This window comes from Pinus tabuliformis, chromosome 9 (assembly GCF_031772625.1).
Source record: "Pinus tabuliformis cultivar Carrire ecotype Pingquan chromosome 9, CPIR1, whole genome shotgun sequence".
Taxonomy (NCBI): domain Eukaryota; kingdom Viridiplantae; phylum Streptophyta; class Pinopsida; order Pinales; family Pinaceae; genus Pinus; species Pinus tabuliformis.
The window spans coordinates 1,874,060,408-1,874,076,324 of record NC_142307.1 but is presented as its reverse complement, the minus strand read 5'-3'; the positions used below and the strand labels follow the sequence as shown (position 1 = coordinate 1,874,076,324).

The following is a 15,917-nucleotide window of genomic DNA, read 5'->3' as shown; positions in this document are numbered from 1 at the left end:
GCACATGAAAAATGCCATCAAGGTTGGAAAATGGCCACATCTTATCAATCTTGTAGAAAATGTGATAAAAGATGTGATGCCTTTGGATTTTATCATTTTGGTACTATGGCATATCTTTCTCAAGATGCATTTAAATACAAGGAGATTTTTTTGCACATATATGTGATTCCCTTCTTTATTTGGCTTTAATGCGTAACTTTCATGAAACATGAAGCAATTCATTGCTTTAATTGTCATTGGAGCAATGGAATTTAGAAACTTGTAAGTTGTGATATTAGTTTGGTGTAACTGGATTTTTGAGTAAACCATCATTTATGTATATGTATGAATTAATAATTTGTTTCCAAACGTATTTCTCTTATTGGATGGTTGGAAGTTGGTGGTACATTCTTATTCCTTTTTAAGGTGTCATATATTTATATTTTGTATCAAACATTATATTAGATAATGTCATAAATTATTTCTGAATTTGCATGGAACTTAGTCTTATCAGGCATCTAAATATTCATGTAGCATAATGTAAATTGTTGGATTTAAATGATAATTTAAATATATGAAATGGATAACCATCAATTGTTTTACCTTGGAATGATTATATAATTTAAATGAGCAAATTTCAAATGTTCAACACTTTTTATTGAAACCTCCACAATTGAGTTTTTTCAAATTTTGGTTTTTTTTCTTACGATAAATATATAAAAATTTTCAACATAATTATTTATTGAATGGTAATTTTTTAATCAAAACTTTATTAGTGAAGGGTTAATTTATTATGAGAACATCACTCTTGAAGGGCAAAATTTTTAATATAACGTTTCTTGACGGGAAGCATAAGGACCCAAAACGTCAAAAAAAAATTGTATGACGGGTAAAGAGAAATCCAAATTCCAACCCTGGTCGCGGGTGAATACCAACCATTCGACTGTGCCCTTTTTTGGACTATGAAGTTTCGGAGAACCAGAGAGACGTTTCGAATTCCGCTCCTGACCACTGAATCTATCATGGACCATGGAGGAATTGACACGTATATGCTATGCTGTCCGTTTTCTATTTGCTATTGCATTTTGGATATTGTTGTGTTCGACCTACTTTATCCATTACAGCCGACCTTTTTGCCTATAAAACACACGCTCCCATTGAGGCAAAACACACACTACATTTATACGCTCTTGTTCTGCAAATTCGTTCCTCTACTTTCCAAAAGATTATTGAATTCCGACCTACACAATATCAACTCTCCGTCTTTCACCATGAATCCAGAAATTTCTGCTGTAGATCAGCTCTTCGGTGCAAAGGCTGCGGCGGCCAAGAAGAAGTGCATGAGAGCGTACGTGACTTTCTTGGCTGGATCCGACGACTATGTGAAAGGTGTCATCGGTCTTGCAAAGGGTCTTCGCAAGGTGAAGACCGCATATCCTCTTGTCGTTGATGTGCTGCCCGATGTTCCAGAGGATCATCGCCTCCAATTGCGAAGACAGGGTTGTATTGTTCGCCAGATTTAACCCATCCATCCCCCCGAGAATCAAGTGCAATTTTCAATGCCTTACTATGTCCTTAACTACTCCAAACTCCGTATTTGGGAGGTATTTTCATTTCTTGCAAATTTGAAATCATGCATATAACATTTTAACAACAATATCTTTACTAAATATAACCCGAATATAGTTAGTTATTAACAATCTTGTTTTGTTTTGAGTGATGGGCAGTTTGAGGAGTACAGCAAGATGGTATATCTGGACGCGGACATCCAAGTCTTTGACAACATTGACCATCTCTTTGACATGCGGGATGGATATTTCTATGCCGTCATTGTTGAAAATGTAATTTCAACGCAGCCAGACCACTGCCAGAAAACGTTCAGCCAACCAGCCGGAAAGCTCTCGGGTTGATTTCAGGCAAAGGTACTTTTCCGATGATCGAGCCCGAGAAATTTTGGAGCTGACACGTGGTTCAGCCCTGACGTAACGCAACGTCATTTTCTCGGAGGTTAACGTTCAGCACTTGTTGGTCTTCCGATATGGTTATCCACCGTCGGATCTGCTCCACTTTCCTCCGCCGTTGATCACCTGGAGCTGCATACGGACCCACATCAATTCAATGTTTTGCGTGGAGTAAAAGGTTTATGGTTGACCGCCGTAGGTAAAAGAATTTAATGGTGGTACGAAGATTTTGGTGAGGCTCGTTTTAATATGGGTATGGGCGCATATGCTCTTTAGTTAAGTTTTTTAAATATGGGTATGGGCACAATTTAATATATGTTTTTTATATATATTTTTCATATACGGCATGTATTAAAGTTTAAAGTCATATGTAATAAGTTTTATTTTATGAGTGTTGACTTTTATTAATGAATGTATATGGCACACGGGAGGAGAGATACATGTATATTCACAGCAGCGTAAAAGATGTATGGGGCGGTAAAAGGAAAAACACACAGCAGTGTGTAAAAAGACAAGAACCAGGTGATGTAATTTTTTGGAGTAACGAAAAACCATGTGTGGTTTTTTGCACAGAAATGCATAAAGAAAATGTTGCAGTGAATTTTGTAAGCCTGTGTAATTTTGTTTTTCACAGCAGTAAACCTATGTAAATCTTTTTATTACAGCAGTAAGTTGTTTTCACTGCAGTGAATGTAAAAAGGGATTTACAGCAGTTAACCCAGTAATTTCTCAGAAATCTTTTATGGTGTTGAAATACTCTGTCTCTCAGTGAATTTTTTTAAGTCTTCTGTGGACAAAAGGATCCTGGAGAAAAGTAAAAACAGAGCATTGCCTCTGTGTGTTTGAATGTTTGGTTTTTGGTATTTTCCCCATCAAAAATACCCAACAGTGGTATCAGAGCAGGCTTAGGCTCTTTGAAGGAGACAAAGAAGCTGAAGGGAGAAGGTTGTTGCTGCAGCAAAACTTCTCAGGCAGACAGAAGACAGACAACAAAAGATTCAGGTATTCCAAAAAGTTTTTTTGTGTTGCTGAAGAAGCAGTGATTTGTTTTAAACACATAGTCAAGGATTTAGAGGCATAGATCAGAATACAAGGAATGGCCAGCACAAGCACTGGTATGGGTTTGTTTAACACCCAGCTCCCACAATTTAATGGGAAGAACTATGACTACTGGTCAATAACTATGACAGCCCTGCTTGCTTCCCAAGATTTATGGGAAATAGTTGAAGAAGGTTTTGAAGAACCAGCAGATGAAACTGAGTTCAATGCATTAACTCAGGGAGAGAAGGATCTGCTGAAGAACAATAGGAAGAAGGACTCAAAAGCCCGTGTGTTGTTGTATCTAGCAGTAGACCAGAGTATGTTTCCAAGGTTAGCAGCAGCTAAGACAGCCAATGAAGCATGGCAAACCCTTAAGACAGCCTATCAAGGCATGGAGAGAGTGAAGACAGCAAAACTACAATTGCTGAAAAAGGATTTTGAGAACTTGAACATGAAGGAGTCAGATAACATTGACTCATTCTTCACTCATGTGATTGGTGTAATCACACAAATGAGAACTCATGGAGAAACCATTGAAGACAGAAGAATTGTGGAGAAAATATTGAGGGTCTTACCCTCAAGGTTTGATGCCATAGTCACCACCATTGAAGAGACAAAGGATCTCTCAAGCTATTCAGTTGATGAGCTACATGCATCACTAATAACACATGAGCAGAGGTTGAGTAGGAATAAAAACTCATCTCTTGAGCAAGCCTTCAAGACCCAGATGTCCTTTGGAAGAGGCAGAGGTCTAGGCAGAGGAAACAAAAGAGGAAGAGGCAGAAACCAGAATAGAGGTGGAAGGAACAACTCATCAAATGCACAAGGAAGAGGCAACAATCCAAATCAGAACCAAGGCCAAGGCAGCAGCCAACAAGGAGGACAACATCATGCTCAAGGACAAAGGTATGATAAATCTAATGTTCAATGCTATTATTGCAAAAAGTATGGACATTATGCTAGTGATTGTAGAAAGAAACAGCATGATCTGAACAGCAGACAAAATGCAAATGTTACAAGAGAAAACAGCAGTCAAGAAAATGTCCTGTTAGCTTGTAACATGGCTGAAACACATAGTGAGGACATATGGTTTTTAGACTCAGGTTGCAGCAATCATATGACCGGAAACATAGCCTTCTTTTCTGCCCTAGATAAAAATGTGAAATCAGAAGTCACACTAGGAACTGATAGTAAAGTGTCTGTTATGGGAAGAGGAGAAATAAAAATACTTTCAAAGCAAGGAGAAAGGAAAACCATAGTAGATGTATACTATGTCCCCGGAATGAGATGTAATCTCTTGAGTATTGGACAGCTTGTCCATAAGGGCTACAATGTTTTCTTTAAAAATGATGTGTGCACCATCATGGATATACCACCCAGCAAAAGATGCATTGTTGAAGTGAAGATGACAAGGAACAAGATGTTCCCTCTCCGGATCAGGGCAGACATGAAGAACAAAAGGGAAATGGCAGCAGTCACTGAAGAGGCCTTCCAAAGCGTGCCAAAGGATGAAAATTGGTTGTGGCACTTGAGATTTGGTCATCTCAATTTTGGAGGTCTAAACTTGTTGAGTAGGAAAGGAATGGTAAGAGGATTACCATTGATAGAGAAACCGGACAGCCTATGTGAAGGCTGCATTTTGGGAAAACAACATAGAGAAAGTTTTCCATCAGGGAAGAGCATAAGGGCAAAGACACCCTTAGAGATTATCCACTCAGATTTGTGTGGACCAATGCAAGCTCCATCATTAGCAGGTAGCCTATATTTCTTAACATTCATTGATGATTTGACAAGGAAGACTTGGATATATTTCCTTAAAAACAAAAGTGAAGTCTTTGAGAAATTCCAAAATTTCAAAGCACTTGTGGAGAACCAAAGCGGGCTGCACATAAAATTATTGAGAACTGATAGAGGAGGTGAGTATATCTCCAAGGAATTCCTAAGATTCTGTAGAGAAAATGGAATTCATAAACAGTTTACAACTCGGTACACCCCACAGCAAAATGGAGTTGCTGAAAGAAAGAACAGGACCATCATGGATATGGCAAGGAGCATGTTGAAGGCAAAGCATTTGCCAAATGAGTATTGGGCTGAAGCTGTACATTGTGCAGTTTATATATTGAACAGGTGTCCTACAAAAGTAGTCATGAACAAGGTGCCAGAAGAGGCATGGAGTGGGAGAAAGCAAGGAGTCACCCACATGAGAGTTTTTGGGTGTGTGGCCTATGCACACATACCAGATCAGCTAAGGAGGAAGTTGGACAGCAAAGGGGAGAAATGCATCTTCATTGGATACAGTGATGAATCCAAAGCCTACAGGCTGTACATCCCATCTACCAAGAAGTTCTTTGTAAGCAGGGATGTTCAATTTATTGAAGAAGAAGCTTGGGATGGAAGCATAGAGAAAACAGTGAATGTCAAAAACTGTTTGTCTCATGATGAAGATGAAGAGGAAGTGGCTGAAATGAATCCCCAAACAGCGGCACCAACACAAGGACAGCAAGGGACACCATTGAGGATAAATGAAAGTGCTTCTCCAAGCACACCACAAGGAGGAAATTCAAGTGCATCTTCAAGCACTTGCACACCAAGTGAACGAGGTAAGAAGTTTAGAAATCTAAGTGACATTTATGATGAAGGAATGAATTCATTATTTGCCTTGTATTGTCATGTTGATGATCCTATTCATTTCGAAGATGCTATTAAAGATAGGAAATGGATAGAAGCTATGGATGAGGAGATGAATGCCATAGAGAGAAACAAAACATGGGATTTGGTTGAGTTACCAAAAGGCAAAAAAGTTATTGGTGTGAAATGGGTCTACAAGACCAAGAGCAATGCTGAAGGCAAGATTGAAAGGCACAAGGCAAGGCTGGTTGTCAAAGGGTAAAAGCAGCAGTATGGGAGAGATTATGAGGAGACTTTCGCACCGGTTGCAAGAATGGAAACCGTGAGAGCAGTGTTGTCCATGGCAGCACAAAACAAATGGAAAGTCTACCAAATGGATGTGAAATCAGCATTCCTAAATGGAGTGTTAATGGAAGAGGTCTATGTGGAACAGCCTCTCGGATATGAGAAGAAAGGTGAAGAGCACAAAGTGTGCAAATTGAAGAAAGCTCTTTATGGGCTGAAGCAAGCGCCAAGAGCATGGTACAGCCGGATAGATTCATATCTATTAGATAATGAATTTGACAAATGTGAAGGAGAACCCACAGTCTACATCAAAGAAAAGGATGGTAAAATTTTGATTGTTGTCTTGTATGTTGATGATGTTATTTTCACAGGTAATGATGATCAGCTCATTGAGAATTTTAAATCAGTCATGAAGAGTGAATTTGAAATGACTGACATGGGTTTCTTGAGATACTTCTTAGGCATAGAAGTAGATCAAAATGAAAAAGGAATTTTTATATCTCAAGCAAGATATGTAAATCAAGTTTTGGGCAGATTTAACATGCAAGAGTGCAAGGCAGCCATCACTCCCACAGTAATGGGATTAAAGCTCAGCAGAGAGGACAGCAGCAAGGATTTTGATCCTAGCTTGTATAAAAGTATTGTAGGCAGCCTTATGTATTTAACAGCTACTAGGCCTGATTTAATGTATGCTGTTAGTTTAATTTCCAGATTTATGGAGAGGCCAAAGGAGGCACATTGGCAGGCAGCAAAGAGAATTTTGAGGTATGTCAAAGGTACCAAAATGTTTGGAATTTTATATCATGCCTCAGAACATTCAGATTTGGTTGGATACACTGACAGCGATTGGGCTGGAAGTGTAGATGATCGAAAGAGCACTTCCGGTTATGTATTTCATATGGGTTCAGGAGCCATTTCATGGGCTTCTAAGAAGCAGTCCATTGTAGCATTGTCTACAGCAGAGGCTGAATATGTGGCAGCTACAGCAGCAGCATGTCAAGCAGTGTGGATGAGAAGAATGTTGAGAAGCTTAGGCCAAGAGCAGGCAAAAGTGACAGTGATTTTTTGTGACAATAGCTCAGCTATTGCTTTGTCAAAGAATTCAGTGTTTCATAAGAGAACGAAACACATTGATACAAGGTTTCACTACATCAGAGAATTAGTGAACAATGGAGAAATTGTCCTAGAACATTGCAGGACTCAAGAACAGATAGCAGACATCTTGACAAAGCCACTTGATCAGAAGAGCTTTGAATTTTTGAGAAATTGTCTCGGTATGACCGAATGCCCAGCTGTTGAAATTAAAGGGGAGTGTTGAAAATGTAATTTCAACGCAGCCAGACCACTGCCAGAAAATGTTCAGCCAACCAGCCGGAAAGCTCTCGGGTTGATTTCAGGCAAAGGTACTTTTCCGATGATCGAGCCCGAGAAATTTTGGAGCTGACACGTGGTTCAGCCCTAACGTAACGCAACGTCATTTTCTCGGAGGTTAACGTTCAGCACTTGTTGGTCTTCTGATATGGTTATCCACCGTCGGATCTGCTCCACTTTCCTCCGCTGTTGATCACCTGGAGCTGCATACAGACCCACATCAATTCAATGTTTTGCGTGGAGTAAGAGGTTTATGGTTGACTGCCGTAGGTAAAAGAATTTAATGGTGGTACGAAGATTTTGGTGAGGCTCGTTTTAATATGGGTATGGGCGCATATGCTCTTTAGTTAAGTTTTTTAAATATGGGTATGGGCACAATTTAATATATGTTTTTTATATATATTTTTCATATACGGCATGTATTAAAGTTTAAAGTCATATGTAATAAGTTTTATTTTATGAGTGTTGACTTTTATTAATGAATGTATATGGCACACGGGAGGAGAGATACATGTATATTCACAGCAGCGTAAAAGATGTATGGGGCGGTAAAAGGAAAAACACACAGCAGTGTGTAAAAAGACAAGAACCAGGTGATGTAATTTTTTGGAGTAACGAAAAACCATGTCTAGTTTTTTGCACAGAAGTGCATAAAGAAAATGTTGCAGTGAATTTTGTAAGCCTGTGTAATTTTGTTTTTCACAGCAGTAAACCTATGTAAATCTTTTTATTACAGCAGTAAGTTGTTTTCACTGCAGTGAATGTAAAAAGGGATTTACAGCAGTTAACCCAGTAATTTCTCAGAAATCTTTTATGGTGTTGAAATACTCTGTCTCTCAGTGAATTTTTTTAAGTCTTCTGTGCACAAAAGGATCCTGGAGAAAAGTAAAAACAGAGCATTGCCTCTGTGTGTTTGAATGTTTGGTTTTTGGTATTTTCCCCATCAAAAATACCCAACAGTCATGGATTGCTTCTGCGAGAAGACATGGAGTCACACTCCGCAGTACAACATCGGATACTGCCAGCAGTGCCCGGAGAAGGTGTCGTGGCCCGTGGAATTAGGGCAACGTCCCTCTCCATACTTCAATGCTGGAATGTTCGTTTTTGAGCCGAGTCAGCTGACCTTCGACTGCCTTTTGGAAACTCTGATGGCCACTGTGCCAACGCCCTTCGCAGAACAGGTCTGCATCTGCTCTCGATTTCAGTCAGGTTCATCTAAAATTTTGTTTGGTTTAGTGGATTCCGTTTAGCACTAAATTGTGAATATGTATATTGTTTTGTAGGATTTCTTGAACATGTTTTTTGAACATGTATTTTGAGAAGGTATACAAGCCCATCCCCTTGGTGTACAATCTGGTTCTGGCCATGCTGTGGCGACATCCCCAGAACGTGGACTTGGACACTGTCAAAGTTGTCCACTATTGTGCTGCTGTAAGCTTTCTTTTCCCTCCTCAAAATTTCTGCAATTGCATTTTCGATAGAAACAATATGGAAGACGAGATCGGTGTTCTGAGCATGCAGGGTATCATGTGCAGGGGTCGAAGCCGTGGAGGTACAGTGGGAAGGAGGAAAATATGGAGCGAGAATATATGAAGATGTTGGTGCAGAAATGGTGGGATATATACAATGACCCCTCCCTTGACCACTCGGGATCAGGAAATATTATTAGAATTCCAGATCCAACTTCAGAGGCGGACGGAAAATCCAATGATCTGGAACGAGTGGCTGCCAATTCATTCCTTGCTGTGATGCCAACAAACCCCAACTTAATCCCTGCACCGCCTGCAGCTTAAGAGATTTCAAATTTCCAAAAGTCGTGTGTAGTAAAATATATCTGTATAGATTATAATCCATTGGCACAGGCGGGGACAATTTTTCGTATATGATACGGTAGATCATACTGTATATTGACGGTTTTGCCGTTTCGGTGACGGTTATCGATTGTAAATTAATTCAAACAATATTTGTAAATAGAGAAATTGACATTTGTATATTTCGATGCCCATGGCTATCCTTTTATTTTTTGCATTTTTTAATTTAATCGTACAACAACGAGGGAAATTTGATTTGATTATGAATTATTATAAAACTTACAAAACCTGGGATACCAATGTATTTTTTGAGCGTGTGATGCAAAGTCATATTTGATGATTAGCCCTCTCATTTTTCTTTTGAAAATGATTTACAAGTTGCAAAACGGTTCTCACTTTTGTTCCCACATTTTCTTCTGAAAATGATTTACGAGTTGCAACAAAGGGTTCTCATTACAATAGCACTTTTCTTCCCAAATTAAACCTTTTTACCGACCACACAAGGAAAATGGTTTTTCTCACTTCATCCAAATTATGTAATGAAATTTTATGTCAAATTATATAATTAATTACATACGTAATGTGAGAATTTTAGGCAAATTAGGTAACAGAATGTTATGTCAAATTATTTAATAATGTTATCTCAAATTATGTAATGTAATGTTATGTGAAATTATGTAATTTTTTTTTTTGTAAGCTGAGGTGGTACTCTTTCTATTATTGGATAGAAAATAAAACATTACATAGTATCAAAAACATCGTAAACTCGCCTACATGGGGAAATCGAGTATTTAAGCCATCTATAGTTTTTAATGGCCGACCAAAAGTAAAAGGCCCAAAGTCTGATAATCCTAGCAAGATAAACAAGACAGTCTTGAGATCCTCTGATTCTACTAGTCTGCAAGAAATAAACTTCTCTATCTAAAACATGCAAAAAACTATAATTGGTAAGACTATGAGCTTTCTTGAACATATCTTTTTTCAAACATCATCCATTGCAGGTTGCTGATTTGCTCCTCTATCTGCACCCTGGTGAACTCCCTTCAACAGCTGTTGTATTTCATCTAATTTCTCCTCTTGCCTCTCCAGAGCAATGCGGATGAAACTCAATTCTCTGCGCATATCAGGGCCTCCCTGCACCATCTCCACCATCTCCGAAGCAACTTGCTCTAAAGCCTTTGCCAGCAGCCTTTTCATAACCCAGTAAATATGCAGAGATTGTTTAAATAGGGACATTCTTCCCCTGGTATGGCCTGGATCATGCAGCAGCAATTCCCAGTCCTCCATCTCCTCATCAGATTGGTCTTGGATAGACTCCTCCTCCAGGTGTTGCATGATTCTTCTAACCTCAGGATTGGTGTTCTGCTAGTAAGCCCTCTCTGCCCGACGAATTCTCTGATTCACCGTCCTCCTTGTTTTTTTGGCTGGTTCTGCATCCTGCCTAGAGTTCTCTCCTTCCTCTTGCGTCTTCCTGCTCTGTCCCCGACCCCTTTTACTGCCCGAATCCATACCGCTGCCAAGACCCATGTCTCTTCTTCTCATGCCGTAACGCCTAACCTTCGCCGCCTGCGGAGCAGGGTGGTCACCCTTCATCTTCTGATGCTACTCGTCTGCTAATCCGTCCTGAGAGTAAGACTTCTTGTTCCCCTCGCCTCGGGGCGCTTCCTCCTTGGACTCGTCCTCAATCTCCAAAATCTCAGTTGGGTGCTCCTCGTTCATAATTTCCTTGCCTTTCCGACTCTTGTTCCTGTCAGTTGCATTATGTTGCTCCTCTGTCGTCCTGGTTTTCTGCCGGGTTTCCATGTTACCACCGGTTCTGCCGCAGGGAATACTCTGATGCCAAGTAAACTCTATCCTGTATTGTTGTCTCTCAGCGATGTTGTTCGCTCCTCGCCAAATTGGGAAACAACTAAATAGCTGCTTTTCCATCCTCATTTGGATATATATCGGATCTCTGCCCTCAGCGTACGCCTCTGAATCAGATTTTCCTTGCTCCCGATTACTTTCCGGGATGATGTCTCTTTTGGCCATCATTCTTTGATTAATTTCAGCTGTCGGGAGATCTGACATGCCTCTCCACCCTCCTCTCTGATCGCGAGCATGTATTGTTTCACATTGGGGATGATCCTATGTCGTTCTCCACGCACGTTGCAATGTACTACTCTGTACCCTGTCATCATAACGCCCCTCTGTCCAGACTGACCTGTATTCATTAAGCGGGATCTCCACGCCCTCTCATCCATCCAGCTCATTGATCCCCGCACTCTCGCTCGTAGCTTGATCATGGTCTTCATTTATGATTGTTGCCAGGTCCGCCCACTCCCTACAACCGCGCACCGCTTTCCATTGGTTGTCTATCGTGCTGCCACGACCTTTGCATCCCCAATTCGCCATGAAATCGGCCGCGCGATTCCCTTTCCTTCTTACGTGAGTGATGAGTTTTTATTTGATCCTTTTCAATAGATCCGCTATCTCCTGGACAATTCCAGTCGTTCGCCTGCTGTTTGTAATCTTTTCCCAGTCTCTTCCATTGCTGAGCTTCTTCAGCATTTCAACCGCGATCTGGGAATCCCCAACAATTTCTAAATTGGTGTATCCTTTTCTTAAAGCAATTCGCAACCCCTGGTGAATTGCCCAAAATTCAGCCTCATTTTTCGTCATTTCTCCACCCCAATCGGCGTAAATCCACCTTACCTGCGTATGACTGTTCCAGAAAATGCCTCCAAAACCAGCTTCACCAGGGTTCCCTTTCGATGCTCCGTCGAAGTTTAATTTGATGAAGTTTTCTCTGGGATAACGAAATTTATCAGAGCTTTGGGTCCGCGTATTATGTCTGTGGTTCTGCTTGTGATGAACCATCTCAAATTTTAGGTTTAGTTTGTTCAAGATTCCCTCCTCAAACTGATTTTCCTTCCAATCCTCCACGTCCCATTTCTCAACCGGGATTGTTTCCCTCATTAGTTTGACCGCTCGTCCCCAAATTATTTCCGGATCCTCTAATTTATTTTGGAACACCCTGCGATTCCTCTCTTTCCATATCATCCATAGCACGAACCCTGAGATGAGATTCCATGCTCTGCTGACAACCTTACATTGAAATTTCTCTTTATTCCACTGGAAAACAATTTCGTTGAGATCTCTGGGGCCTATCTCAGATTTTCCGAATATTCTTCTTGTGTCCATCCAAAACTTCTTTGCGAACGAGCAGTTAATCAGAAGGTGATTTCTGGTCTCCACTTCAGTGTTACAGAGACAGCATCTCGATGGGCCACTAAAGCCCTTTTTTTGAATTCTGTCCCAAGTTAGAATCTTATTCTTAGTTGCAATCCATATGAAAAGGGATACTTTCGGCCACCAGTTGTTTCCCCATATAATCTTCCAATCTAGATTCTCCTCAACTATGGCTTGCGTATCTGTTAAGTAGTATGCCTCTTTGGTGGTGAAAGATCCTTTCATGGATTTCCCCCACCTAAGGAGATCCTTTCCAGTGCGGGCTCTAATTTTCCTGGAATCCATCTCTTTCATGTAAGCTTCTTGTTGATCTTGACTTAGCTCCCTGTCCCACTCGGTCGGTTCGGTCCATTTTCTCCAGATTCCATCCAGATCATTTGCTTTCCAATAGTCTCTAACACATTTTCGGTCTCCTTCTATTCTTTCCTGAAGCTGTTGCACCCTCTGAATTTTACTCATTCTTTCTTTCTGTTGCCATTTGTCATCCCAGAAATTAGCTTCCTCTCCACCTCGAATCTCCCAGAATGTATGATTCTCGACCAAATCTCTGTTTTGACGAGCTAGGTCCCAGATTCTTAAACCCTTGGGGGTTTCTCTCTATCTTAAAATCTCAACTATTGAGTCTAGCATATTGTGTTTAGTTTTCCATATGGATTTCCACAGGTCATTGCCCTCCCTTAAACAGCGCCACCAGAGCTTCGCTCCTAACACTTTGTTGAGTTTTTCTGGGTCCCGTAGACCCAATCCCCCTTTTTCCTTCCTCTCAGTTAAATGGTTCCAAGAAACTAGGGCCCATATTTTCTGCCGGTTTGTCCCTCCCCAAATAAAATTTCTTTTGATCTCTCTGATCTTCGCACAGACTCCTAAAGGGGTCGCCATTATCGACAAGGGATAGATGGGGATAGATTGGAGGACTAATTTTGCCAAAACCACCCTTCCTGCTATGTTTAGCACTCGAAAGGCCCAGTTTGTCACTTTGTTTCTCAGCTTTTCCAGGAATCCTTGCCAATTTTTCATCTTTTTGGAAGTAAAGTCCAATAAATTTCCCAAGTATTTCGTAGGCAACTCTCCTCTCTTAAATCCCAACAATCTTTTAAGGTGAGTTTTACCCTGTTCCAGAGTATTAAATATGAAAATACAAGACTTATCTCTATTGATTTCCAGTCCAGAAGCTTCAGCAAATAAATCCAGAATTCTTTTAAGGTGTCTCACTTCCTTAATAGTTGGTTCCCCAAATAGCATGATATCATCGACGAATTGTTGATGAGTCAAGGGCAGATTATTTCCCCAAAGCTGTAAACCTTTGATTCTGTTCGCTGCTCGTTCTTTTTTAATATATCGACCCAGACCTTCAGCTGCTAGAATGAAAAGAAACGGAGATAATGGGTCTCCCTGTCTAATTCCTCTAGACGCATTAAAGGTTTTCGAGGGAGTTCCATTAACAAGAATGGAAAAATTCGGAGAAGAAATCAAACTATGAATCCACTTAATCCACCTCCTGCTGAAACCAAAACTTTCAAGGACTTCTTCCAAATAGTTCCAGTTTAGTCTGTCATAAGCTTTCGACAAATCTAATTTAATCATCATACCCTTTTGCTTTTTCATTTTTAGAGAGTGAATAACTTCTTGAGTTACTACAAGGCCATCTAGGATTTGTCTACCTTCAACAAAGCCCGTTTGTTCAGCAGATATTAACTTGTCCAGAAGGGGTTTCAATCTTTTGGCGATCACGGATGTTATGATCTTGTAGATAACATTACACAAAGCTATGGGTCTAAAACCATTGGCATCTTCTAAATTATCACCCTTAGGAATCAGAGCATAGAAAGTAGATTTAATGGCAGGCCATACCTTTTGGTTCATCCGAGATTCTTCTATCAGATCTAGGATCTCTTTTCCCAGAAAGTGCCATCCCGCCTAGTAGAAATCAACTGTGAAGCCATCAGGACCTGGAGCAGTACCTTTCTTCATAGATTTTACAATTTCCTCTATCTCTTGTAAGTTAACTGCTCTCATCAGCGCCTTAGTTTGGTCTTCTGTAACTAAACGAGGAATGGCCGAACATATTTCCTTTATTGCTCCCATTCTGTCGACTTGAGGTTCTGTTAGGATACTTTTATGATGATCCACTAGGACTTGCTCAATCTCAGCTTGCTCCACTACTCTATCCCCATTTTTATCTTTGATGGATAGAATCCTATTTCTTTGTCTGTGTTTGATCATAGCTTGATGAAAGAATTTTGTGTTCCTTTCTCCCTCCCTTAACCACTTTATTCTTGATTTTTGCTGCCATGGAACTTCTTCCTGCTTTCGTATTTCTTCTAGTTTTCCAAGAATTACCCCTTCTTTTCTAATGCTCTCCTCTGTTCGACCTTCCATTATCATCTTTTGTTGTAGTGATTCCATTTCCCCCTCTAGTTTTTGTTTGTCTTCCATAATGTTACCAAATTCTTCCTTGTTCCATTTCTTAATTCTCCCTTTCAACTCCTTCAGTTTCAATTGGAACGTATGCATCTTTCATTTTCCTTGCACTATACTTTGCGTCCACCATTCTTCCACTTTCTTTATGAATCCTGGGTCCCTTAACCAGAAGGCTTCAAATATGAATGGTCTTCTTCCACGATTTCTTTTAATATCCACCTCTAGTCTAATAGGCCAATGATCAGATCCAAAGGATGGTATGATCTTTGCTTCGACGAAAACATCCTTGTTCATAATAGCTTCTGATACTAGGAAGCGATCAAGTCTTGATGCTATTTGATTCTTGCCTCCCCTCCTATTGTTCCAGGTGCATATCCCATTAATAGTCTGGATGTCTACTAGTCTTAAATCTTCTATCATTTCATTGAACATATCCATGAAGTGGTCTAACTTCCTTATCCCTCCTTTTTTCTCCTCTAGGGATCTGATTAAATTAAAATCACCTCCTATGATCCAAGCAGCCTCTGGATATATTCTACGGATTATTTTCATGTTATTTATAAAACTCTCTTTTTCTCCTGGAGAAGGAGGGCCATAAACCCCTGAGATGACAACCTTTTCCTTTGTTCCTACTATCCTACCAATGCCTGTAAGGATTCTATTCATGCTGGTCCAGCCTTCTAGGATGATATCGTTTGGATTCCACAAAATTGCAATACCTCCCGCAGAGCCAATAGCGTCTTGCCCCATAACTTCGTATTGCAGTTTATTTTTGTCGATTATTCCTTCCAGCTGTTGTACTGTAATTTTTGTCTCCTGTAGAATCATAATACTAGGATTCTCCTTTTTCAATTTCTCTTTCATATATCTCTGTTTTCCTTTACTATTCAAACCCCTAATATTCCAACTGATGACAATCATTTAGAACTTTTGATAGGAGGGGAAGAATACCTCTGACAGAGGTATCACTTTACCTGAGTTTATCAGCATTTCTCCCACGATTTGAATGGTTTCGCTCATCATTTTCCGACCTCTTTTCCTACTGTTTTTGCCAGATCCGTCCATTCCCATCTGTCCATTCCCTTGTTCGTTTCCTATAGTTATCTGCTTATCCATGTTCTCCCCTTTTTTCCTTGTACTTTTGAAAAGCTTCTTTTTATAGTTGTTTCTGCTTCTCAGATATGAATCT

At 40.1% G+C, this 15,917-nt stretch overlaps 1 protein-coding gene and 1 pseudogene across 2 annotated transcripts; one reads left to right on the top strand and one right to left on the bottom strand.

The window, feature by feature from the left end:
• The first annotated feature begins 1,186 nt into the window (after positions 1-1,186).
• LOC149156362 (galactinol synthase 4-like) lies at positions 1,187-9,235 on the top strand (annotated as a pseudogene). The gene is made up of 6 exons (XR_016263302.1): positions 1,187-1,583; positions 1,707-1,805; position 3,549; positions 8,226-8,446; positions 8,549-8,696; positions 8,801-9,235. The product of XR_016263302.1 is annotated as a galactinol synthase 4-like (transcript).
• A 2,283-nt stretch (positions 9,236-11,518) lies between these two features.
• On the bottom strand, positions 11,519-15,844 carry LOC149156361 (uncharacterized). The gene is made up of 4 exons (XM_089444740.1): positions 15,703-15,844; positions 15,344-15,528; positions 12,969-14,224; positions 11,519-12,854 (listed from the first exon to the last, which is right to left on the bottom strand). Exons 1-4 carry the CDS (start codon positions 15,842-15,844, stop codon positions 11,519-11,521), a joined length of 2,919 nt encoding a protein of 972 aa, XP_089300866.1.
• Positions 15,845-15,917: the final 73 nt, after the last annotated feature.

What these genes read in the sequence shown, in the direction of transcription:
- LOC149156361 (XM_089444740.1), bottom strand. Translation starts at nt 15,844, where the DNA reads ATGGATAAGCAGATAACTATAGGAAACGAACAAGGGAATGGACAGATG. An exon ending in AGAAATGCTGATAAACTCAG is followed by an intron (nt 15,529 to 15,702) that starts GTAAAGTGATAC and finishes CAAAAATTACAG; the next exon opens with TACAACAGCTGGAAGGAATA. An exon ending in TTAAGGGAGGGCAATGACCT is followed by an intron (nt 12,855 to 12,968) that starts GTGGAAATCCAT and finishes TCGTCAAAACAG; the next exon opens with AGATTTGGTCGAGAATCATA.